The following is a 25,638-nucleotide window of genomic DNA, read 5'->3' on the forward strand; positions in this document are numbered from 1 at the left end:
ATTTCTCCCCTAGAAACTTCAAAGTTTTATAGCTTGAAAAGAAAAACAAAGTACCGAATGGCAAACTTACCCTTTCTGCAGCACTAGATACAATTACATTCTACAAAATAGAAAGTGATCAATATTAATCTTAGATAAATGTGAAGAAAAATGAGTCTTATAAATACAAATAACCAGTAATCATACTTTAACATTTAAGGCTCTATAAATACCAACTTTTTTTTAAGATAAGGTAATTAATTAAAGCAAAAGAATGAAAAGACTTCATGCCAAACTAAAGGCAACTTATAATAAGAAGCAGAACAGGCCTTCCTATTTAGAAAAGAGGAATTAGAATTAAAAACTAGTTGAAAAGGTCATATAATCTAAGTTCAACTCATTGATGACAAACAATTATTATCTAGACTATTCTTTTCATAGTGACTAAACTGCAAATTCCTTATGAAAAGAAAGGCTTTCAACACATTCTCCGCCCCCCACCCCACATTATTCTTCTCTCAATATTTTTCTTGCCCTTAAAACTTGCAGAGCTCATTGAAATGGGAGAATTTGTTCCTGTGCCTTGAGAACTTTCTCCTTTAAGGAAAAGGAATCAGTTTGATAATCCAGTGGATTAATAATAATAAACTGCTAGATTTGAAAAGCATCCTAAAATTATAAAACCATACCTTTCCTTTGCAGACCTGCATCAAACTGAGGGCGTTGGAAATTGTGTACCTTCTCATTGTGGAGTCTTTGATAGCAGGGCTGTAGACAAGTTCAAAGCACACACCTCGGTCAATTGCCTTCATGGGAAATAAAGAAAATAAACTGTCAAGAATAAACACACACTGTGCTACTCTATTTTCACTGAAGTTCCATCTCATCTCCCTCTTCACCTCCCACTGCCCACCTCCTGCCTGTTGAAATCCGCCTTAAACAAAGGTGGATTTACGCCCAAATGGCACCATCCACGGAGAAAACAGATCTGTGGCTCTATTTGATTAATAGGGTTTCCCTTAGCTGTGGGGAGGCTGACAGGAATCATGAAGAGGCTATGGAGACAAAGTCCCAGGAGGGGTGGCAAAAGGGCTGTTATTACATGAACTATTGAAAGGAAAACAGGGATGTGCTCCCTATACTTAGGGTAAACTGCAAACATAGTAAACTAAGTAATTCAACCCAAAAATAAAGAAACAAAGAAAGGAAGAGCTGAAAGATTTCCAAACAGGGCTGGGAAGCCCTCTCGGATACCTCATTTATTACATGTGGGTTGAATGAAGGAATACAAATAGCCATGGCTGAGTGTTATGTGTCAGGCACTGTGCTAAGAGTCTTATGTATGTATTTAACCCTTAAACCTTTTACAAGGCATCATGGCAGAGACTGCTTATTGCCTCTGGTACTGTTCTCCCACTTTTCTTTACTAATAGAGCCCCTGATTTTCAGCTGGGCTCATGGATACCCTGCCAAAAAGACAGAAGGCTGGGCCCTTGACAATTCTGCCTAGCTCACCATGTGCTTGGCCTTTTACATGAGAAAGAAAAAGAAACCTCTTTCTTATTTAAGGCACTGTGAATAGGTAGGCACTCACAGGTAAGAAAATATTCTGAAAATGGTGAAAAGAGACTGAAATCCGCCACTATCCTATTCAGCTTTCCCCTTCATCCATTCACAGCAGACGTGTTTCAAGCCAGCTATGCATAGGAATGCTAAGAAAAAGCTGACATGGTTCCTTTCTTCTAAGACCTTACAGTTTAGCAGTGAGAGACCACCAAATAACCACACAAAATAATATACTTCAACTATCATAAGTGCTACCCAAGAGAAGTGGGGAAGTGGGTGAGGAAGGAATTAAGCAGTCAAATAGTAGAGGGAGGGGCATTTGCAGAGTGGGGTGGAGTATGAGGAAATGTTCTAGGGTCGGAGAGCCTGGTCACATGTAGAGGTCACAGGCTGGGGAAGAGAGAATAAGGGGGAGGCTTGTGGTGAAAGTGGAGCCTAGAGATGGAAGGGGCCAACCGTGTAGGTCATTAGAATTGGTGACAGGATTCATCTAAAAGCAGTGGAAGGACGTCAGCACGGACGTCAGACTCACAAGGGCAATCACTCGGTTACAGTGGCCTTTTGAATGAACCAAGGGAGATAACAGGCACAGACCAGGCAGTATGGTCCAAATCTGCCTGGCAAATGAGCTTCTATCACCCAGAGGATGAGTGGGCGCTGGTCCAGCTGTAACCTCTGGAGGTCTCTCCCAAAGTGTGCACAGGGAATGGAAAATCCTGTCTTCCTCCAGAACTGGTAGCTCACCTAGATTTAATGCAGGTGTACCTGGCTGTCTCCTACTTACCCTTCCTGAACACAGATTTCCCTTTTTCCACCCCACAACCTTCCCTTCCCTTAATGTTTCTTGCTGTCTTGAGGCTCCCAGATTTTATTTTAGATTTTCCTATATATCTGATATTAGGTGAGTTATCATAGAATTTACATGCTATTTTCCACACTGTAACCTTCCCCTCTCCTCTTTTCTGAGAAGTTTCCCCCAACTCTAATTCTTTGGCTTGTGTTGATTATTTCTGGGAATGATATGGGTTATGATACTCTTCATCTCATAGTTAAATGTGCACCTCATTCTTCCTGGCTTTGCACTTCTTGAGAGCTGGTATAATACTTCTTTGTAACACACAACTCGTTTATACAAGTGCTTAATACACTTATATTCTAAGTATACACTGTAGCTTATGGAAAAAGGGTCATGTGATAATGCTGTTCACTATGGATTATCCATCATAAAAGAAATCAGGATGAACTTGGCAACTTGAAATTCACTGACAAACCAAAACACCTCCTTTAGCCATATTCTCAATTATCCCCCTAGCTATTTCTCTTATCAAAAGTACTAATTAGGCAAAGAGGCTGCCATGTTTCTTTTCCTCATCCTTCTAGTTGCTGAACTAAAACATGAGGCAGCAGGATGGAGAACAGGGGAAACAAAAGATGTGCGTGACACACTGGACTAGATGACCAGATCCCTACGTGTTCTTAACTGAATCTAAAAATTTAGCTCCACCACCCCCCATGGGGACCAGAGCAAAATAAAATTCCTTTTTTTTTTTTGGAGCGGGGAAGGGGAGAGAAAAAGGAACATAATTATCCACTTATTTTAAGAAAAAAGGTTCTGATTTTGATCTTAGTACATAAATCAAGTTTAAAATATCTAACAAAACTGAGACAGAGATATTAGAGATAATGCACTACTGAAGGCTGTGAACACTGCTTTCATAACACCTTATTTTAAATTTAAAATATTTTGTTTATTTTTAGAGAGAGGAGAAGGGAGAGAGAAAGAGAGGGAGAGAAACATCGATGCGTGGTTGCCTCTTGCATGACTACAACTAGGGTCCTGGCTGCAATCCAGGCATGTGCCCTGACTAGGAACTGAACTGGTGACACTTTGGTGTGCAGGTCGGCGCTCAATCCACTGAGCCACACCAGCCAGGGTTTAAATTTTTAAATAGATAAAATATAGACTCATTACCTGGGCTCTTGCTTCTAAGACCATTTTAATGAAAGTTGCCTTAACTCATCAAATGATTGTTCATAGCATCCTTTTCATAAAGAATGCTAGTGCCTACCTGATTGGTTTTTGTTTGCTTTCTAACCAAAGGTTCTGAAATAGGGAGACTTTTTTACTAATGAAAAATAATAGTCATAATGATGCTACAAAACAAAGGGCAGGCATGTGATACTTGAATCAAGATATTGGTGGTAAAATTCCAAGAAATAACCAAAGCTTAACAGAATGAAAAGAGATAGAAAATAGGGCATTGATTACTGGAATAATATATGAATTCCCTGTTAATTTCATAAAAATTAGTTCTTTATTGAATCTAAAGGATGATACTCTTGGTGTATCATTCTTTAAGATAGGTAATTTGTTACATAATTCACAATTCAAATAACATAAGAAAACAATAAAAAGTATTACTTGTATCTCTGCTCTTATTGGCCCTATCCCTACTTCCCATAATCACTTTTGTTAATTTCTTATGTCTTCTTCCAGTTTCTTCAAGCAACTATAAGCAAATATGAATATATATTATTTTTTCTCTTTTTTTACCCCAAAGGTAGCCTGCTACATTCCTGTTGTGACTTGAAGGGAGATCAGATCATGTCAGATCATAACGTCCGCACTGTTTTATGCCGCACAGTATCCTACTGCACAAGTATAGCAGGTATTTAACCAAGCCTCTACTGATCGACTTTGGGTTGTTTCCACATCTCAGTAGAATAAACACCACAGTGGGGTTTCTGGGTATTATGGGTTAATTTGTGTCTCCCCATAAGGGTATGCTGAAGTGCTAGCCCCACCTGCCTCCATATGTGACGTTATTTGGAAATAGGGTCACATATAGTTAAGATGAGGTTATACTGGAGCAGGTTAGGCCCCTCATTCAGTATGACTGATGTTCTCATAAGACGGCGGCGATGTGAAGACACAGAGAAAGGGAGAACAGATTGTGAAGACAAAGGCAAAGATCAGAATTCTGAAGTTGCAAACCAACAACAGTTAGGCAGAGGGAAAGAAGACTTCCTCTACAGGCTGCAGAGAGAGGACCCTGCTACCATCTTTAAAAAGTTTTTTCCTGGTTTCCAAAGTTTATTAAAAATCAAAGCATAGAAAAACTTTATATTAATATATGTCAATTTTAGCTTCCACATTGTTGTACACACACCAAAAAAATGGAAGCATGTCTTTTTTTATTTTAAATAATTTATTTATTTATTTGTTTACTTATTTTTAGAGAGAGGGGAAAGGAGAAAGAGAGGGAAACATCACTGTGTGGTTGCCTCTCACTCATGCCCCCAACTGGGGACCTGACGTGCAACCTAGTAATGTGCCCTGACTGGGAATCGAACCAGAGACACTTGGTTCACAGGCCGACACTCTATCCACTGAGCCACAGCAGCCAGGGTATAAACGTGTCTTTTTTTTTAAAAGGAGCTTTGGTACTTCACATTAAAAAAAAAGATTTTATTTATTCATTTTAGAGAGAGGGGAAGGGGGAGAGAAGGAGAGGGAGAGGAACATCGATGTGTGATGTGTGAGAGAAACATGGATCAGCTGCCTCTCGCACACCCCCAACCAGGGACCTGGCCCACAACCCAGGCCATGTCCTGAGAGGGAAGTGAACTGGTGACCTTTTGGTTTTGGGGATGATGCCCAACCCCGCTGAGCTACACCAGTCAGGGCAAAAACATGCTACCTTTTTGTTAAACTTGTGGCATGTGACCACAGCGTTAGCCAGGCCAATTCATTTGATTTACTCCACTAACATCCTGATTTCAGACTTCTGGTTTCCAGAACTGAGATGATAAATTTTAGTTTAATTAAGCCACCTAGTTTGTGGTACTTTGTTATTAATACACTAGGTCAGAGGGTAAAGCATTTGTAACTTCGATAGCTGTTACCAAATTACCCACTCCCCCACAGAGATTGTTCTAATTCACGCTTACAGTCAGTGTGTGAGAAAACCTGCTTTCCCACAGACTTACAACAGTGTATCTGGGTTTACGCCACTCAGGTGATTTTAATGTGAACTTCTATTATAATAAATTTTAAGCATCTTTTTGTATGTTTAAGAACCATTTATATTTCCTTTCCTGTGAAATGTCTTTTTCATATACTTAATCCATTGTTTTAATTTTTCATCTTTAAAAAAAATTAACTTCTCAATTTCTAGAAGCTCTTTATTAAGGAGATTTGCCTTTTTTCGGTCTAAGATATGAGTAAAAACATTTCGACCAGTCTGTCATTAATCTTCTAACTTTGTTTCTGATTATTTATTTATTTATTTCTACAAAAATTTTTGATGCTGGCAAGGTTGCTGGCATTGGTCCAAGCATTTGATCAATACATTTCGGTTCACAATATGTGTGATAAAAAATAAATTTTATAGAGCACTCAAATACATATGGCGTGACACTGGATCAGCCTCACTGCTTCAGACAGTATTTACTGGCCATCTCCCAGTGGGGAACTAGACAAGGAAGATAAAAATGGATTAGGGTTCAAGGAGGTGCTGAGGGAAAAACATCAAAAAGAAAACATAAAACATACGATCACCCCTGGCTGGTGTGGCTCAGTGAATTGAGCACTGGGCTGTGAACCAAAGGACTGCCGGTTCAATTCCCAGTTGGGGCACATGCCTGGGTTGCGGGCCAGGTCCCCATTTGGGAATGTGTGAGAGGCAACCACCTTCTCACACAGCGATGTTTCTCTCCCTCTCTGTCTCACTCCCTTTCCCTCTCTCTAAAAATAAACCAAATCTTAAAAAAAAACAACAACCTATAATCAGTGAGAAAATGACTTTGTTGAATGACAATAACATTGAAAAAAATCAAAGGGAAAATAAAGGTATGTACCACCTAAAAAAATTCTTAAAACCTGAATTCATGAAGATTATGTTTTAAAATATGAAATTATTGTGTGCTTAATAAAGAGCTCTGCTCTAAAGTACTTTCAAATAGCATTTCCCTGTGGTGGGGAATGACAGCAGGTTAGAATCAAAGCCTGAGTACAAATTGCAAGTCAGCCCTTTGAGACAGAAGTGAATCTGTGTGAGTCACAAACTCCCTGGGTCTCAACTCCATTACCTGCATAGAGATCATTCACATCTACCCTCGCCTAAACTGCTAGGCCAGAGCAGGTGTAGAAGTGCTTAAACTATAAATGCTAAGTAATTAGAAGTCACTTGATTAGAAGTCAAGAAGAGGAGTTAAACTCCATTTTTTAGAAACCCAATTATCATATGATAAAGTTATGATTCCTATACTCTACACTCCAGAAGTTTGTAGGAGACTTTGGAGGGAATCACATCATTGAAATTATGGTGCCCCAAGCATGTGAAGATGACAAAAGGGACAAGGGCTATAAATTATACAAATGAAGTGCTTTAACAAGATCTAGCCCTCCTTCATAAGCCCAGCCTCCTAAGCTGACAATTCTCCCATAGCTTCTAGCCTCTAGATAAAAGACTAATGAATTCCTTATCTTAATGCTCCCATTTTTCACCACTGAAGAAAAGAGTACAATCCCTATCCAGATTAAGATCTGTGCTGTTTCCTCATGTGCCCAATAAAGGGATCCTTATAAAGTCAACCTATCAACTTTCCATGGCTGAAGACAAGTTTATCTTTAAGGCCAAAGGAGCAGACAAGGACCAAGACTGAACTGTTAACCACACTCACTCTATGTTCTGTGCTTTCCTGGTGAATGCATTCCCATACATTAATGTAGACATACAACTCCGTATATAGATTAGATATTATCAGATACAAATAATACATGCTTAGCTATACAGCTATTATTTACCCTGAACAAGTGACTGGACACCCTTTATTGTGTTTCCAGCTTCCTCCCTCCCAAATGAGAACTAGGTGAATCAATTAATAGGGATATTCTTCCTGACTATTCACACGGCTGCCTACTTCTACATTAGATAAAGACTAAAACTAATCTTGTGCAGCCTTTCCTTCCACTCCATCATCTAGTTTTTATTAGACAACATACGTAAAATGTTCACGCCAGATTTTTAAAAAAAGAGGACACCGTGTGAAATACTTCATATCCCTCTCACTTGTCAAATTTTTACTTTTTAGAATTCTTAAATTGAAAAATGTGGAAATTAAGCCAGAAATATCATCAAGCAGCAGCAGCCTTCCTGAGCTTACAGAAGGAGTTAGGTGGCGGGGTGTCTCATTGCTGCTCGCTCCTCATGCCACCCCAGTGCCCCCCTGCCCCTGCCTGCCCAGCACTGAAACCGGCTAATGACTTAGGGACGCGGCCAGGTTCCCCAAGCTGCACAGTGATATGCTAAGCTGATCTTATACTCATTCAACTGAGATATTTTAGGGAGGACCCAGTATCAGCAAGATAGTGAGATAATTAAAAAAGGACCATGACATAGCTGGCGCTCTCTAGCAGCTCGGTCTGGGTTAAACAGTAGGGCACGTTCATAAAAAAGCAACTGAAAGCCTTCATCAAAGCAGTCATTGGGAAGCTCACCTTTGTTGTGGGACACAAGGAATTACGGGCACTGTTGTCAATTCTACGGACTCGGCCCTACATCCTCCCAACCAAGGACATTATACTGTATGTGGGCTGACTCAGGCAAAGCCATCTACAAAATAGCCTGCCTACCTCATTAAGGTGAAGAGAAAGGTAAAAACGTTTTACATTTAACAGCAACTTACAGAGCTGTGGCACCGGCGAACTCCAGGGGTTGCTATATAGAAATGGGGTTGCCAGCTTGAGGCTGGTAAGGCTTTGGCAAATCTCCGGAGTCAGACTGCCACTTCTGGAGAGCAACTGTATGTGAGGCCAACAAGACTGTCATAACCTTGGTTACTGTATTAAGTTTATGCCTTTTATCACAGGTAGTTGGGCACAGCAGAGAGTTCATGTGACAGGCAATCAACAGCATGTCCCAACCCTGTGACTGAGCTCAATGGCTTCTCCTCACTAGTCTTCATTTTACCACATTTGTTAAGCGGGCTGTTAAAGGACATAGATCTCCAGTTCTAAAATGAGATGATTCAGAGTTTTTTCTTTTTAGTGTTTACTTATTTATTTATAAGTTCTGGCAAGAATGTGGAGAAACAATTTTGAGCTTAAGCAATATTGTTATATGTTGCTTATTTATCAGAAAAGAGCTGTTTTATTGTATTCACTTTAAATACATGACTTTAATATTTTGGATACTTTTCAAGTACAGTCTTTGTAGCATATTTTTAGGGGTAGAACATAAGCCAACTAAAATTTTTCCACACTGAATTCAATTTTTCCACACCATATAGATCAGTTTTCTCATTGTCTCCCCCTATTCTTGGCATCGAGCCAATTCCTTAGGAGCAGAGATAGGAAAACAACTGGAGGAGGTTGTGATTCTACAGAGACAAAAAAAAAAAAAAAAAAAAAAAATAGGGGAGTCCTTTATCTTGAAAAAGTATATACATTTTTAAGTTTCCAATTCTGATAGGATCAGGTATATAATCTGGGCTGTTTAATAAACTCTTTCTCCTTCGATAATACTTTCTGAGAATGCGGACTGAGCTTTGGAAACCACTCTTTGAAAATAGCATCCTACCCCTCCCAAGGCTCTGATTGCTAATGCAAATAGTTGTCAGTTGTGCTGACCTTGCTGTGAGTGAAGTGAAATACAGTACTCCCTCACTTATCCTGGGTGTTACGTTCTAGACTCAACCCACTGCAATAGGTGAAAATCTGTGAAATAGGAACCTTACATTTATTTTAGTATTTATATATATTTTAAGGCTTTTTAAACCCTTCCCACACACTTATAAACAATTCCCAGTCCCTTACTAACCTTTCCCACTCCCTTATTAACCTTTTCCACATTTTATAAACACTACTTATGTTCTTAAACATATTCTATAATATTTGAGAGGGGGGGGATAGTTAATTTTTACGAACCAGGGGTATGGACTTGGGGGGAATTGCTGGGGGAGGGAGGTGCTGGGTGGAGGGGAACAAGGGGGAGAAAATTGGAACTGTTGTAACAATATAATCAATAAAAAACATTAAAAAAAAACATATTCTATAATCTTAAACCTACATAACTTTAACAACATACGTATATAGTACTGCAAAATCCCGCGATACAGTGAGGCTGCAATAAGTGACCTGCAATATAGAGAGGGACTACTGTATCACCTTCATGATGGAAGAAGACTTACAAGAAGGTATGAGAGATAAAAGATGAAGGGTAGGGAAAACAAGAGAAACTAGGGAGAAAGGTAATGAGAAAAACGCTGTCGCAGAAGGAGGAACAGAAAGTCCCCTGAAGGCATGGCCCCCCCTTCAGGTTATAAAAGTAGCCTGGGCTTCAGTGTAACGCAGCATGCTTCTATGTAGATTTTCATTCTGCATGGACCATGCCTACTCTGCTTTCCATGTGTTGTTCCCTCCTGCCTGCCCCCAACTCCAGCTCACTGGTACCTCAAGAATCCCCTACACCAGCGGTTCTCAACCTGTGGGTCGCGACCTCTTTGCGGGTCGAACAACCCTTTCAAAGGGGTCGCCTAAGACCATTGGAAAACACATATATAATTACATATTGTTTTTGTGATTAATCACGATGCTTTAATTGTGTTCAATTTGTAACAATGAAAACACATCCTGCATATCAGATATTTACATTATGATTTATAACAGTAGCAAAATTACAGTTATGAAGTAGCAACGAAAATAATTTTATGGCTGGAGGTCACCATAACATGAGGAATTGTATTAAAGGGTCGCGGCAGTAGGAAGGTTGAGAACCACTGCCCTACACTTTTCCCCTCCCCTTCTGTCTTGACTGCTCTGTTCCCTTAATGTTCAGTGTTCAGGATGTAAGCGTCCATCACTGTCAGCTTTCCTTCCAAGATAGAGCCTTCATAAAATTTGATTTGTAAGGCCTTTCAGAAACATCTCCATAATTCACTGAATACTATTTTTTATTTTAAGCTTTCTTTCCCCCTTTCATCAGTTTAAAAAAATAAAATCCTCTTTTTAAAAATGCTTATTTATTACCTAGCCTTTATTTTTCTTTTTGTCTAAGAACACTGGTTTCTTCAGCCCCTTGTTCAGTTTGTTAATCTAAGTTTCTACAGATATAAGTATAGAATGGAAAGAGTAACACTTACCACATTAATCGGGGGTCTTTTGAAGTAAAATGGTAGTTTTTCTGTTACAGTTATGCAGACTAAATCCACATCTAAATTTGTACAAGCAACCTGTCAAAGAGAAAATAAAAGGTAAGCTCTTTTTCAAGGCACCTCAGAGGTGGCTGGCTGCTTCAGGATGAAGCTGAACACCCCTTTCCCAGCCACTGGCTGCCAGGAACTCATTGAAGTAGACAATGAATGCAAGTTTCCACCTTTTATGAGAAGCGTATGGCCACAGAAGTTGCTGCTGATGCTCTGGGTGAAAAATAGAAGGGGTATGTGGTTTGATTCAGCGGTGGCAACAACAAACAAGGTTCCCCCACGAAGCAGGTGTCCTGACCCATGGCTGTGTCTGCATGCTACTGAGTAAAGGGCATCCCAGTCACAGACCAAGGAGGACTGGAAGGAGAAAGTGCAAATCTGTTCGGGGCTGCATTGTGGATGCCAATCTCAGTGTTCTCAAATTGGTCATTGGAAGAAAAGGGGAGAAGGATATTCCTGGTCTCACTGATACTACTGTGCCTTGTCACCTGGGCCCATAAGAGCTGGCAGAATCTACAAACTTCTCAATCCTTCAAAAGAAGATGATGTCTACCAATATGCTGTGAGAAAGTCCCTAAATAAAGAAGGTAAGAAAACTCAGACCAAAGCACCCGAGATTCAGTGTATTGTCACTCCATGTGTGCTGAATACAAACATTGGGCATTACTCTGAAGAAACAATGTGCTAAGACAAATAAGGAAGAGGCTGCTAGAAGATGCTTATCTGGCTCTGATTTTGCCATTATTCAATTTATAGTGATAAAAAGAAATGGCTGTTTTGTACTATATTAAAAATAAGGCATACTGACAATGCTGGTACATACAGAATCGATGAACAAATCCAAACTGCCAGGTGGCAATGCTGACAAACTAACATCAGTGGCAGGACCAAGGTAAAGGATGGAGCAAGACAGAGGGGTAATGAGGGGGTAATAAAGGGATTTCTTCAGAATCCCCACTTTGGTCACTCTTGCATACCCTGACCCCAGGTTCCTTGGCTTTAAGACAGTCCTAGTAACTTAGTAAGCCTGGGAAGTAACACTATTTTGGCAAAAACACTTGGCTCATAAAGAATCTGCCCCATCTCAACTGCTACAGCTGTCTAACTCATAAATGTCATTGGAAATTTAATAAGAATGGATGAAGAAAAGCTCTGAATAGTAAATAATACAAGTTCAGCTTCTGTTCAACATTTTGTAACTATCAGAATGGCAAAGATCAAAAAGTTCAGGAATACACTGCTGACTTAAGAATGAGCAAACAGGCACTCATGGGATTCTTAAATGAGAAGAGTCTTAAAAAGTACTTTATCAAGAGGTATCAAAATTTTAAGTGCACACACCATCAACTTCACCTCTAGGAATGTATCGTATAGACTCTAAAAATATATTCTATAGCTATATATTCTACAAATGCTCAAGGACATTAGTACAATGATAGTCACTGCTAACACCAATCACAAAAGACTAGACACAATTAAATGTGCCAATTTTACTTAAATTACAGTCCCTTTTACAATGGACTATGCTGACTTCTAAAAGGGAACGAGGTGTATCTCTGACATCAGGGAGCCGCTGCCAAGATACACTGCTGAGCGAAAGAAGTGTGGTGCTCCATTAGAAGGAAGGAGGGAGGGTGGGGGTGGGAATGAAGGAAGAAACAACTAGGTAACAGATATTTCTGAAAAGATACACAGATCTGTTAGCAGTGGTTGCCTCTGGAGAAAAGGGAGAAGTTTTAGGTGGAAGGAAAGTGTACTTTTCAATCTTACCTCTTTATACTGTTTGAAGTTATTATCATAAACAGAAGCTATTTTGCATTAAAAAAGCTGACTCATTTTTTAAAAAGCCTGTGAAACATTCTTCCCCAGATGAAAACTAAAATTAGGCTACTCTTTACTAATGTATTGGTTCTTTTTCCCCTGTCCTATATAACCAGCAATGTTAGCTTAAGTACATGCATTATAATAAACTTTCAGTTACAAAGGACAGGGCTACTTAGCTCCCTCTGACACCTCAAACTTAAAATGTCTCAAGCTTAATTATTGTGTTATTTAGTTTTCTATTAATCCAAATGTTAAACTGATTTACATTTAGATAACTATAAAAGAAGGGTATTGTTCACATTATAATGAAATACTTTCTAAATCATTAAAAAAAGATTAAATATGTCCAAATACATTTATGGTAAAGAATCTAAGTATAGTGGGTTTTGCAGGTTGTATATGAATTCATATCAGTTGGTCTTAACTTTTTTTCTTTTTTGCCAAGGTTTCCTATGAGGATTTAAGAAAAGCATATTCTCAAAAATGCACACATATACTCATACATTTATTTTGATTTTATAAAACAGGGGAACAGGAAGATAGGGGTTTATAGTCTTCCCCAACTCCCTTCATGGATGTCAGGATAGTACACGTTGGTATATTATGATAAATATTATGAAAGGGGCAGTTAGTCTCTCCCTGGGAAAAGAGATGCCCATAAACAGTGCCTCTCAACCTAAAGTGTGAAACCAACTGCCCTGAAATATTTATTAAAAATGGAGCTTACCAGGCCTCACTCCAGTGATAAATTCAGAAGCAAGGCCTGAGCATCTGCATTCTAACAACTATCCCCAGCAATTCTGAAGCTGGGGGAGCCAGAGCACTGTCCTGGGAACTAGCCCCTTTCCTCAAGAGCCTCAGGTATCGGTAGCACACTCTACAACAGTCCTCTTTAAAAGGTAGTAGGCATGGATTTTGGAGTCAGGAAGCAAACAGAACTTTTATTTCCATTTATCTTTTTAATTCATTATCTTAAAACTTGTTTTATGTGTGTCCTTGTATACTTAAAGCACACTGTTATAATAAAATACGTAGATAATATATAAGAAAATAAACATACATATATTGGTGATGTGGCTTCAATATTTTTTTAATTGATAGGATGCACGATCTAAGTCATTTGGAGACCACTGGACTAAATAACCTGAATTCCCCTCACCCTGCCCAGTCACTTCATTTTTAAAAATTTTACTCATTGGTTTTTAGAAATAGAAAGGAACGGAGGGAGGGAGGGAGGGGGATGGAGAGAGAGAGAGAGAGAGAGAGAGAGAGAGAGAGAGAGAGAGAGAGAGAGAAATATCGATTTGTGCATTCCTTGCTTTTTTTTTTTTCATTTAAAAAAATATTGTATTTGTTTAAATTTAGAGGAGGGAAGGGAGGGAGAAAGAGAGAAACACCGATGTGCAAGAGAAACACAGATCAGTTGCCTCTCACACCCCCAACTGGGGACCTGGCCCACAGCCCAGGCATGCGCCCTGACTGGGAATCGAACCAGCAGCCTTTCAGTTTGCAGGTCAGCACTCAGTCCATTAAGTCACACCATCCAGGGCTGATTGCTTTTTCTATGTGCCCTGACCAGAGATTGAACCTATAACCTTGGCATATCACGATGATGCTCCAAACAACTTTAAACTTTAAATGGTAATAACTAACTCAGAAGCTCCTGGAGCTTCTCTGTGACCCTGCCGCATCTCACTCCCCCCTCCACCATCCCAGAAAGCACTGCCCAATGGACTCCCCTCACAATCTTTCATCTTTGCCTTATTCCCCAGAGTAGCTGTGCAGAGGAAGAGTTTATCTATGAGCCATCTTCCAGATACTCCCAGGAAAAAAGAGTATGTTATTTCCCATGGAAACAATGCTATTTAAGGTGGTTAGATTTTATCCCACTAATTGTTAACATATGTGTGTGTGTATGCTTTTATGACTCATCTTAGAGACCTTAATTTTAGAATAGCATATCTATAGAGATACCTGCTAAATTAATCAACTTTCAAACCAAACAAATGGAATCAATTACAGAATGCAACCTCTTAAACAATAACCTGCTTGCATTTGAGCTGATTCTAGGCCATGATATACTTTAAAAGGCTTTATTTAAATTAATTCTCTAAAGAAAGCAGGGTGAGCTAGAACTTCAACTGTGTCTTAGAGAATGGGTAAGATTCGGACAGATAAGGGGAAGTTGTTCCAATTTTAAAAACTGTTTTATGTAACTTTTTGAGTATATCCATATAATCAATTTTAAACAAATACTGTGTGAATTATTTACAGGATTCTTCCCTTTTCCAGAATACTTGTTTCATTCACCATTAACAAGCATATGTTCATGCTAAATTCATTTTTTAATAGTCTGAGAAAAACAATAAGATAAATAACTAACATAAAATTGCTGTATGGAATTATAATGTATTCTAAAACCCAAGAGTCCTAGCTCTACTACATACTACTTGAGATTTAGAGCAAATCATTTAGCCTGAGCCTCAGTTTTCTCTTCTACAAAATGGAGAGAGTAATAAATATGTGTCCCAAATATCCCTCAGGATTGTTGTATTAAAGGTAAAAAAATATGTAAAAGTCTTTGTAAGGTTATGTAAACGTATGTCTTCCAGCCATAATGTCATGTTTTAAAGGTTTTGTTTGTTTCTCTTATTACCAGTAAATGGCTATGGAAATGTAAGTTATATCTTCTAAATCAATTTCAAAAAATAAAGTAGTACAGCAAACACTGGGTGTGTTACCAACTTTTAGTGCATAATAGAACTGAGTTGTTATTAAATAACAAAGCTAAGTTACAATTTAACAAATTTGGAAACTACCCACAGTCCTTCTACTGTACATCATGGTTCCATCACTGAATCAGAGTCTCCTGTGGAATTTGAAACAGATTCCCAGACGCAATTCTAAACCTGCTGGATCAGAATCTCCAGTGGTAGGGGCTGAACACCCCTGATTTTAGAAAGTTCCACAAGGGTCTCTAATGACTAAGAACTACTTCCTTCTACTGATCTCTTTTTCTGAAACAAAACTGAAAATTACTATAATTGAGCATTTTATGAAAGGAGTCACCAAAAAAGAAAGTCATTCATAGGTAAATTGTGCTCTTTTCCTGCAATAATATAGACAACTAAGAATTGATTTTAGAGATGAGGAGGGGAGGAAGAGAGAGAGAGAGAAAGAGAGAGAGAGAGAGAGAGAGAGAGACATCCATTTGTTGTTCCACTTATGCATTCATTGGTTGCCTTGAAAACTAGATTTACCACACACCAGTCTCCTTTGTCCACAGCTCCATCTACTGGATAAACTTAGGCAAATATATTCCTATAATTTTAGAACAGATTTTCTTTAAAAGTGAACTGTGCTGTAAAATTAAAACATTCAAAAACCAGTACATTTTTTCCTGCAATATCCCTCTGTTGGTTCGACTTTTTGCAGACAGATACTGTTTTGAACCTAAATACCACATTCAAAACTTTCTAAATGTATACCTCATTTTACAGTGTAAAACATATTCCTGAAAAACTGTACTACCGCTGATTTTTTTCCTTTCTGTAATCATTTAAAATGTCCTGTATGTTCTGTCTCAAGTTGATAAAACTGAGCATACCTGTTATATAACTTTCCCCCCTGAAATGGCAATTTTTAAAGTACAAAAGGAATTAAATTCATAAATGCTCTCAGTTCAGGAAGGGGCATAATATTAGCAGACGGTTGATCCTGGAGAATTTCTAGGAGACTGATGGCTGACATGATCATGCTAGCATATGTGCCACAGTCAGAGCCTGCAAAGGAGAAAGAGCAGAGGTGGGAGCCTTTATGCTAATGGAACCTTATGCCTTTCTTCCCTAACAGGCAGCAGCATATAGCAGAAATTGAAGTGATTTTAGAACTACAAAGAGAAAGACCAACATTTACTAACAGAAGTTTCCAATGAATGAATACACAGATGAATGAAAGAAAGAATGAAGCATAGACAAAGAAACAGAAGAAAATGTGATGGGCTGTTCAAACCCGAGCCCATCAAATGTCTAGCAGGATGAACAAAACAAAACAAAACAAAACAAAACAAAACAAAACAAAACATGCCAACTAAATACACCCCTGTGAAATTCCAGAATTGTGTAGAAAAATCCTATAAGTTTCCAGATAGGGCAAAACAGATCACCTACTAAGACATAATAACCAGACTTCTTTTATAAAATAATAAACAGTACTTTCTTTCACTTAATCTGTTACTTACATGAAAAAGTTTTTCTGTCTTTGGAAACACTGCAACGATATCATATAGCCGGACCCTCGAAGAAGTTGCTCTCTAATAATATAAAAAGAATGTTATCATACAGTAACAAAAACAGTACATATGAAACTCTGCCTCGTGGTCTGGCTGCACCCGTAAGATGCCACTGACATTTTTGCTTTGCTTTGTATGTTGGCAGACCTTCTAAGCACGTGAGAATTTAGATTCCAACATCTGTCCCACCAATCCTCCTCCTTCCTTCCTAACATTGTTACATTTTAACTGTACGTATTGGGTTGGCTAAAAAAAGTCTGTCTGGTTGTTTTCTCCGTAAAATAAAAGGCACATTTTTCATTTTCACCAATAACTTTATTGATTTGGATATTTTGAGTATGTCGATTATTTCCTGCTATTGGCTTCTAGTGCATAGAGTCCAGGGGTGATGCTAAATGTCTTCCAATATATAAGACAGCCTCACAATAAAGAATTACTTGGCCAAAATGTCAGCAGTACCAAGAAACTTTGCAAACCACTTTTAACATGTTTGATTAGTCACAGCACCTTCTCCATACACTGCACAGATCTTTTTTTGTGTTCCAATTGTTTTCACATTTCTTGAAACAATAAAGCATAATACGCTGAAAACATTGCATATCTTATTCCATCTTCAATATTAAAATGGCTGCACAAAATCTCACCAATTTTGTTAAGTTTTTAAAAAATGCACGCTGATATGACAGCTGTCACAATACAATCTAACAACATTGTTTCAAATGAAGTAAAAGACAACTAAACACTACTAGAGCCATAGTACGGAAATAACTAAACAAACATTTTACCCAACCCAATATATCAAACATTGTGTTTGAGATACAAAAATCAAATTAGATAGCCCTTGCTTTTACAAGCTAGTGCAGGAGCTTGCCAGGTACTGACTGAGCACCTGCTGTGCGCAGGACACTAGGGGTGTAACTTCATTCAAGGGTATGTCTGCCCTTCACAGAATTCACTATTTTGTTGTGGGACAAGAAATGCACTTGACTAAGTGTGAGGCAATTAGGTTCACAATGAGAATACTGTTAAAAAGAAATTAACTGCCAGATATACCAGAAAATACCTGAGAATCCAAGGACAGAAAGAGAGAAATGTATCAGTTATTGTTTAAAAAAGATAAATTCAAACATATATGGTATGTGTATAAATGTGAAAGCACTGGAAAAATATATCTCAAAATATACAGTCTCTGAATGATGGACTATGTCATATTTCTTCTTTGCTTGTTGGTACTCTGTAAATGTTTAGAACCTCTTATTTTGTAAAAGAAAAGGCATAATAAAGAGTAGAGAAGGAAAGAGGAGGGTTTACAAGCAGCCACAGGTGCTGTTTAAGCTGCTGGGCAGACCTGCTCTGAGACAGGGCAGACTCTAGGTTTTAGAGAGAGCCAGGAGCCAGGATTCTCTGCCTTCCACTTGCCCACTCCCAGCTGGGAAGGGGGACAAAAAAATCAGTTCCATTTATGTCTCCCCGGGCCTACAAAACCAGAATGCAGCCTTGCAGCTGTATAAAATACCAAAGTTGGCTTTCCATGACTTTAGCAACGCCAGTTGTTATAAAAGAGGCTAACCTTTCCTTGGTAACTCCTGTTTTATGACAGCGAAGTCTATTCTAGCTAACGATAAAGCAGCTCACCTTCTCAGGGATCTCACCTTCTCTCTTCCCCACTAGATCCTTCTCATCAGCAGCAGGCATAGTGAAGTCTTTCCAATCAAACAAACAAAATCTATACAAGAGGTTCTCATCCCCCAACCTCCTTTGCCTTCCGTTACCCGAGAGTCAAAATTTTCAAGCCAAGTGAGCTGAGCACACTGACTGCATTTTCTCACATCCCTATCACTTCCATAAAAATGGCTTTGCTATGGTAACCAATGGCTTTCCTGTCAATAGATCCAACAGACATTTTTTAGCCTTTCTCCTACTTGACTGTTCAGGCACATTGATGCTTCTGACCCTTTCTCGCTTCTCTCTTTCATGTTCCTTGTGGTCCTCCTACTTCTCAGGAAGTCCCTCCTCAACCTCTCATCCTAGCTTATCCTGCTCTACCACTGAATGCTGAAATTGTCCTAGACCTCTTCTTACATCACACGTGGACCAGGGAGTCTCGTCCACTCCCATGACTTCAGTTATTCTCTATAAAGCGACCACTTCCAAGTCATTATCTTTGGTTAGGACTGCTCTTCTGAGGGCCATGCCTTCCTTTCCAACTGCCATTTGATAGGCTCCATTGGGACTTTTACAATAACCCATCATGTCGCAAATGCCATGCCCTCAAATCTGCAACTATTTATATGTCCCATCTCAGAAAATGGTACCACTGTCTACCTACCTAGATGCTCAGCTCAGGCCACAGCAGGAAGTCACCACCCTTTACCTAATCAACCATCAAATCTCATTAACCCTCCCACCCTGGTTGCCTCTCAAATCTCCTCCTTAACCCCTCTGGTCCATTCACTATAATAAAACCTCCCTTGATTAAGACCCTTAAGGGTTGCCAACTGCTTACCCAGACCAACCTCTCTAACTTCATCCCAGGTTAGCCAGCTCAGAAGGCTCAACCCCAGTGGTGGTGTTTCATTTCCCAAAACACACCGTGTTTTCCTTGGCTTTAGGATCTTTGCATAATCCATTCTGTCTATTGGAACAATCTCTCCCCCACTCAGCACCTGTATAACACTGAGTCTTCTGGCCCCAGCCTGAACATCAGCTACTTCAGACTTGCTCCCAGAGCATCCTTTATTTACTTCCTCCACCTTTCTAGATATTCCTCACAGATTTAAAGGGACTGTGTCTATATTATTTACAGTAACATCCCCAGCACCCGCCTTATGCCTGGTCATGTGAATTTAATGACTAATAGTTGAAAAGGACTCATATATTGTGGTATTCCTGTACATGTGCCATGAGTAGGAGAGATTCTATTATATTATGTGAATTCTGAGGACAGGGAGAATGAGCAGGTATTGGGGGTGGAGGTGGGGGTGGGAATGTAAGAACAGGGTAAGTCGAAAAACAACACTTTCAACATTAACCAAAACAACTCATAAGTCCAAAAAGAGAGAAGAAAGATAATTAACTTACCAAAACGTTGCAGTGAGATGGATCCGAAACAATAATTGTCAGTCTAGTTAAAATTTTTATCGGTCTTGATTTTCCCTATAATCAAAAACATGCCATCAAAAAAGCACAAAATACAGCCTGCAAACCAAAGGGTCACCGGTTCAATTCCCAGTCAGGGCACATGCTTGAGCTGTAAGCCAGGTCCCCAGTTGGGGGCATGCAAAAGGCAACCACACATTGATGTTTCTCTCCCTCTCTTTCTCCCTCCCCTTTCCCCCTCTCTAAAAATAAATAAACAAAATCTTTTTTTAAAAGCCAAAAAAAAAAAAAAAAAAGAAAAAAAGCACAAAATACAAATGATTGATTTTCCTCTTTGCCAGTGGAAGTATTCATTAAAAGATGCCAGCAATGTGGGTAGTAAAGATCAATAAAACCTAGTCTTTGTTCTCAAGGAATTCGTAATACAGGTAGAGAAAAAAGATGTATGTTAAACTACATAATGAGATAATTTAAAGGTTGTAGGACTTCAGGAAAACAGATCACCGAAGTATGGACTCAACAGTAACAGAACGGTTCACAGAAGAGCTGAGTCTTGAAGACTGGTAGACAGAGGAAAGGGCAGAGCTGGGCAGAGAGGCGTACACATCACTGGGTGTGTTTGCATTGAATGAATAGGTATTACGCTTCTTAAATAAAACACCTACCTGTACAATTGGCAAAGTTGTAAAGAGTTCTGATATCGCTACTGGTTTTTCAATTTCCTACAACAAACAATAAACGGTCACCCTAGATTATACATGTTAATGGGGCAAAGAATAGTGGAAAACTTGCTGGGGGTTTGCAGAAAAGATATTAAAAAAAAAAAAAAAGAAAAGAAATGAAGCTAATTTCTGGTATTCAGAAACACTAAATTAATTTTTTTCTTAAAACAAAACAAAACAAAACAAAAAACAGGAATAAAGCTGAAAACCAGGAAAGCAGCTGTGAGCATCAATGGATAGGAGGAATGAAAAATAGTTCTGAGACTGAAATAATCTGTAAGGTATGGCCTAAAGAGAAATATACATATTTACTAGTATGTTTACTAGGAAAGTCAGTTAATTGATAAGTCCATGACAATTTAAAAAATGAAATATTGTGATCACAGTCAGTCAATAACAATGCACTTTTTTAAAAAGTGGCTTTATTGGAAGTGACCTAATTAACATCGAATCAACTTTAAGAATCCTCACAACATGCCCTAGTACTTCACAAAAAACTATCATCTGCACAAATATGCATCAACTCAACTTTTATAAAATAAGAATAGTGCAATTTTTTAAAAATTGCAAGGAAATATGCTTATCTGTAGGTCCCATATTAGCAATATAAACAAATAATTATAAAAACTGGTCATCATTAACTTCAGAAATTGTATCTTACCTGTTTCTTTTCTTTAAATTCAACAACGTGATTGATAGCAACAACTGAATAGCCAACTGAAAAGAAAAATTGAACATTCTTCTTAAATATAACAACCTCTCTTTACTGTACACATAGGTCCATCCCAATTCTAGATGTCACAACAAGGAGAAAGTTTGGAGAGTATTATGAGTATGAGCACTGGTGCCAGACTGCCTGCTTTCAAATCTAAGCATTACCACTTATAAGTTTCAGGTTCTTCATCTGTCAAAATTGTGATAATATAACTCATCATACACCTGTCATGAGAATTAAATGAGATAATACACACAGGGTGTTTTAGAACAGTGCCTAGCACATATTTTAAGGCTTTGTTTGATTTCTGTGAAATAATATTAGCATGATACTAAAACACCCTTAACTTTGTGTGTCTCCTTTCCAACTACCATTCTCTTTCATGTTACTTATTTCATTTTCATCTCATGAACTTTATACTTCCTAGCATCACCTTCATTCTCACTCATTTCTTGCTTTTTACCCTTTCTACTTCCTTGAGAGGCCCTTTTCCTAAAGAGACAGGAGTAACGATTCCCTCACACCACTGTCTACTTTCTTTTTGAGCTCCCCACCATCAAGAATGGGAACACTTTGAGGCCAGGGCCTTGCTCTATCAGCCTCGACACAGAGGACTATTCCAGGTATTTGAACTACCAAAAATATGTCTAAATCATGATTCTTATCTTCAAGTTATTTAAGCATCATATGAGGGGAGGGGAAATGAGAGGATATTAAAACATAATGTATATTAATGCCAAAATAGTGGTCTTCCCTGTCAATTTGTCCAACTTCCTTCTTTCTTTCCTCATTCAAATAGTTATTGAGTGCCCATTACTTGACAGACCAGGTGCTAAGTGTTGAGAGTGTAGAAAAACCAGAAGATAAAAGAGAAATCTGCCTGTACAGGACTCTCTGCTTCACCTTTCACTCTGTTAAATCAACCAATCCCCTCCAAAGCGTCCTCAACCACCATTCTCCTTTACTATACGCCCAAGTCTACTCTAAGCCTTTTTGTTATACCCACCTGGGATACCCTTCTGACCACTGAACAATGTCCCTACTGCCCTTGAGAAATGTCAACTATATTCAATTTCTCTACAAACTTTTCCTAAATTTCTCATCTGGCCTCTTAGGATTACGTCCCCAATCAGTCTCTGGTGTAACTTTTATTTATACAGCATATTTGTGAAGCTTATTATTGGCTTCTTACATCACATCATAAACTAAGAACCAGGGTTCTATCTTCTCTGTTCTTTGAAGACTTCCACTCACCAAATAGCGGTGCTTTACCTCTGACTTATAAATTGGAGTGACTTTCTGTTATGTCATGACTTTTCATTTAATTTTAATTATATACTTTGGGTAACAATGTATTTACCATAGCTCCTTCAAGCATATTTTAAATTGGGACAATTTTCTAAGCAAATCATTATAACTTTTCTATATTTTAAAAAAGGTGTACAGTTTAGTTATTCCACAAGCATTAAATGAGTAACCACCATGTGCCAGAGCTGCTGAGTGACTGTGCTAAACACACAAAATAAAACAGTGAATAGAAAGACATGGCCCCTCTCAAATCACGATTCATTCAGTAAGGAAATGGCACCAGGAAAAGCTTCACTGAAGAAGTAATGGCAGACAAATTACACGCAGAAAGAATTATTTTAAAGGAACAATCAAGTAGTAGTGCTAAACGGCCCAGGTCATCTTGTCTACCTCCTTCTTTCTACTGGTGGAAAAAGTATTCGCAGAGAGAATGCTAATTCGTGGCTACAATGGAATGAGAAAGTCAGTTCTCTACAGATACTTCATAAAAGGAATGAGAAGAAATGGTGTAATCCACTTTGCCAAGGAGTGGCTTTATCTAGCACCATCTCTGAAAAGCATCATTACCAGCTCTCAAAGAGCTGAGAACTGAGGAATGGTCCCTGCAGATCTTCAAGGGCTTTCGCTTCCCTTCTATTCAATATGAGTACCATTCCAGCGTCTTGGCCATGCTGCTCCCCGCCCTAACCCCCCCGCCAATAAATAATCATCTACCTATCCTTCCTCTATTATTCCAACACTCGCATCCCCATGCCCCGCCCCTTCTACGAGCCCCACAGTACTCCCCGTCTGTGCACCTGCTTCGTTCTGACACTGTCGTGAGAGACAGACGTGGGTGGCATTTAAAGTACTCTGTAGATCACACTTAGAAGCCCTGACTTCTACCATGCACCGGCTCTGGGGCCCTATGAAAATCCCCCACGTTCTCACGGCCTCAGTTTCCTCAGTTTGCAGGAACGAAAGAGCTAGACTGGGTAACATTTCCCCAGTGCCTTCGGATTTCCCGGGTTCGGAAGCCGAGCAACACTGAGGCAGGCATCAGCTTCCCGGGACATCCCAGAGACCCGAACGAGGCCCGGTCTTGTCCGGTCCCTCCTGCACGTGGTCCCACTGTCTAGTGGACTGCGAGGCTGGGCAAGCAGAGTGGCCCGCGAAGCCAGGACGACTCACGGTGAGCAGCGTTCTCTACGAGTCCGCGAAGCGCCTTCAGATCAGAGCCCGCTCGCAGATCCAAATCCGCAAACACCGCCATGCTTAAGTCACAGGACCGCCCGCGCGCCCGAGTGCGCAGCCGCCGGGCCCGCCCCCTGAAGCATGCTGGGAATTGTAGTTTACCTAAGCAGTGGGTCCCTCCCTTCAGTTGATTATGTTTGTAGCTGAAGATTCTCAGGCGCTTGGGTGTCCTTGAAGTATCAGCAAAAGTGTGTTTAAACCAGCGTCCTCACTTCACTCCTTTGTGTTCTTCTAAATGATAATATTTGGCTTCCCCTAAATGGGTTAAAACCTCCAACCATTCCTCCTATTAAATAGTGTAGAAAGTGATTCTTTCTATCCTCTACCATGAACCCAGAAACTCTCGCTAAGAGCTGAAAATTTTTTTAAGAGACACAAATAATCCGTTTTTCATTCCTTCTGTAAAGTCTATGCCAATGTTTAAAAAGAGGTTATCTGGAAGAGGGGGAATCCGACCTACAAATCTCAAAAGAAGACTGCCTGAGAAAAGCAAAGGGTCTTTTTTGCCCAATCAGAACTGGCTGTGACATGACACGGTAGCTTTCTATCACGCTTAACACCTTCAAACACGAGATGGCCGGGCTCTCCCTAGGATGAGCGGTGAACTCCCACACTGGTTTTGCAAAAGGCCAACGTCAAGAGTCCCAATTTGAACTCCCACACTGGTTTTGCAAAAGGCAATGTCAAGAGTCCCCATTTGAGGTGTGGTAAAGGACAAACTTTACTTAGATAAGCAGTTTGCGAACTGAGGAAATCCAGCCTATGGAGGAAATGGGAAGCGGGCTCCCCTGAGACAAGGGGAGGCCCACTTTTACAGACGAACTGCCTGCCCTAGTTCCTGATTGGTCCATTTTTATGAAAATTAGGAGCCCAAATCTAAACAGTTTGATTGGCTCAAATAGCATGATCCCCACTGAAATCACATGTTCTGATTATTTGTTATGGAGTAGCTCTGATTGGTCATCAAAGATGCAAGCGAGGATAAAGCTGCACAGCTCCCATTGAACAGGAACTCCTTTAGAAGTTTGACTCAAATGGCAGGAAAACAGTGCAGGAGGCTTGGCAGCCCAATCTGTGACTCTTCCCTAAAATGCTGTGTGCATGAGAAGCTTCTGTAAACAATAGCTGCTAGACTCGATTATAAATTTGGGTCCAGTTAACCACAAGCAGTCCTGTTTGAAAGGTATTTCTTTCTAGGCTCAAAAATGGTGTATATTCCACATATTTGATGTTTCCACATTTTAAGACTTTGTATAAGTGAATTCTTGAAAATTGATCAATCAATTCTCCAATAACATAAAATTGTGGAAGTACATCAGTGCTTCTCAAATTATGTGTGATGAAGGGCCAGTTTTCCCCCACCCCAGTTCTTCAAGAACCAGTACGTGATGCCTGTGCACTACCATTAGGCAGCTCTGGCCTCGTAAATCTAATTTAACTCAGCTCTATACTGAGCTGAGTAAGAAGATACCACTAATTGGCGGCTTGGATATCCAGACAATGCTTAAGTACTGTAAAATTTCCAAACATTTTCAATTTTTGTACTGACTTATCACAAACAATACACAGATAGTCTCTGATCTTGGACTGCATCTTAGTTACTACTCCTTTACGTGATTTTTTTTTGGGGGGGGGTCTCAGAAGGAAATTTTAACAGGGATCTGCATGAAGTTCTCCTTTTGGTTAAATTTTAT

The 25,638-nt window shown here is 39.3% G+C and overlaps 1 protein-coding gene across 1 annotated transcript in view; it reads right to left on the reverse strand.

The window, feature by feature from the left end:
* The window catches only part of RPP30 (ribonuclease P/MRP subunit p30), a 31,567-nt gene extending 7,586 nt beyond the window's left edge, over positions 1–23,981 (reverse strand). Inside the window, exons 1-8 of the mRNA XM_090277982.1 lie at positions 23,882–23,981; positions 21,350–21,405; positions 20,632–20,688; positions 19,949–20,023; positions 16,817–16,888; positions 10,690–10,779; positions 669–785; positions 71–100 (exon numbers count right to left, since the gene is read on the reverse strand). Of these exons, the coding sequence (XP_090134108.1) occupies positions 71–100; positions 669–785; positions 10,690–10,779; positions 16,817–16,888; positions 19,949–20,023; positions 20,632–20,688; positions 21,350–21,405; positions 23,882–23,963 (579 nt within the window). The 5' untranslated portion in view covers positions 23,964–23,981. The remainder of the gene's footprint in view (positions 1–70; positions 101–668; positions 786–10,689; positions 10,780–16,816; positions 16,889–19,948; positions 20,024–20,631; positions 20,689–21,349; positions 21,406–23,881) is intronic.
* Positions 23,982–25,638: the final 1,657 nt, after the last annotated feature.

The sequence above is a fragment of the Furipterus horrens genome, unplaced genomic scaffold (assembly GCF_987537825.1).
Source record: "Furipterus horrens unplaced genomic scaffold, mFurHor1.1.pri manual_scaffold_5, whole genome shotgun sequence".
NCBI classification, from domain to species: Eukaryota; Metazoa; Chordata; class Mammalia; order Chiroptera; family Furipteridae; genus Furipterus; species Furipterus horrens.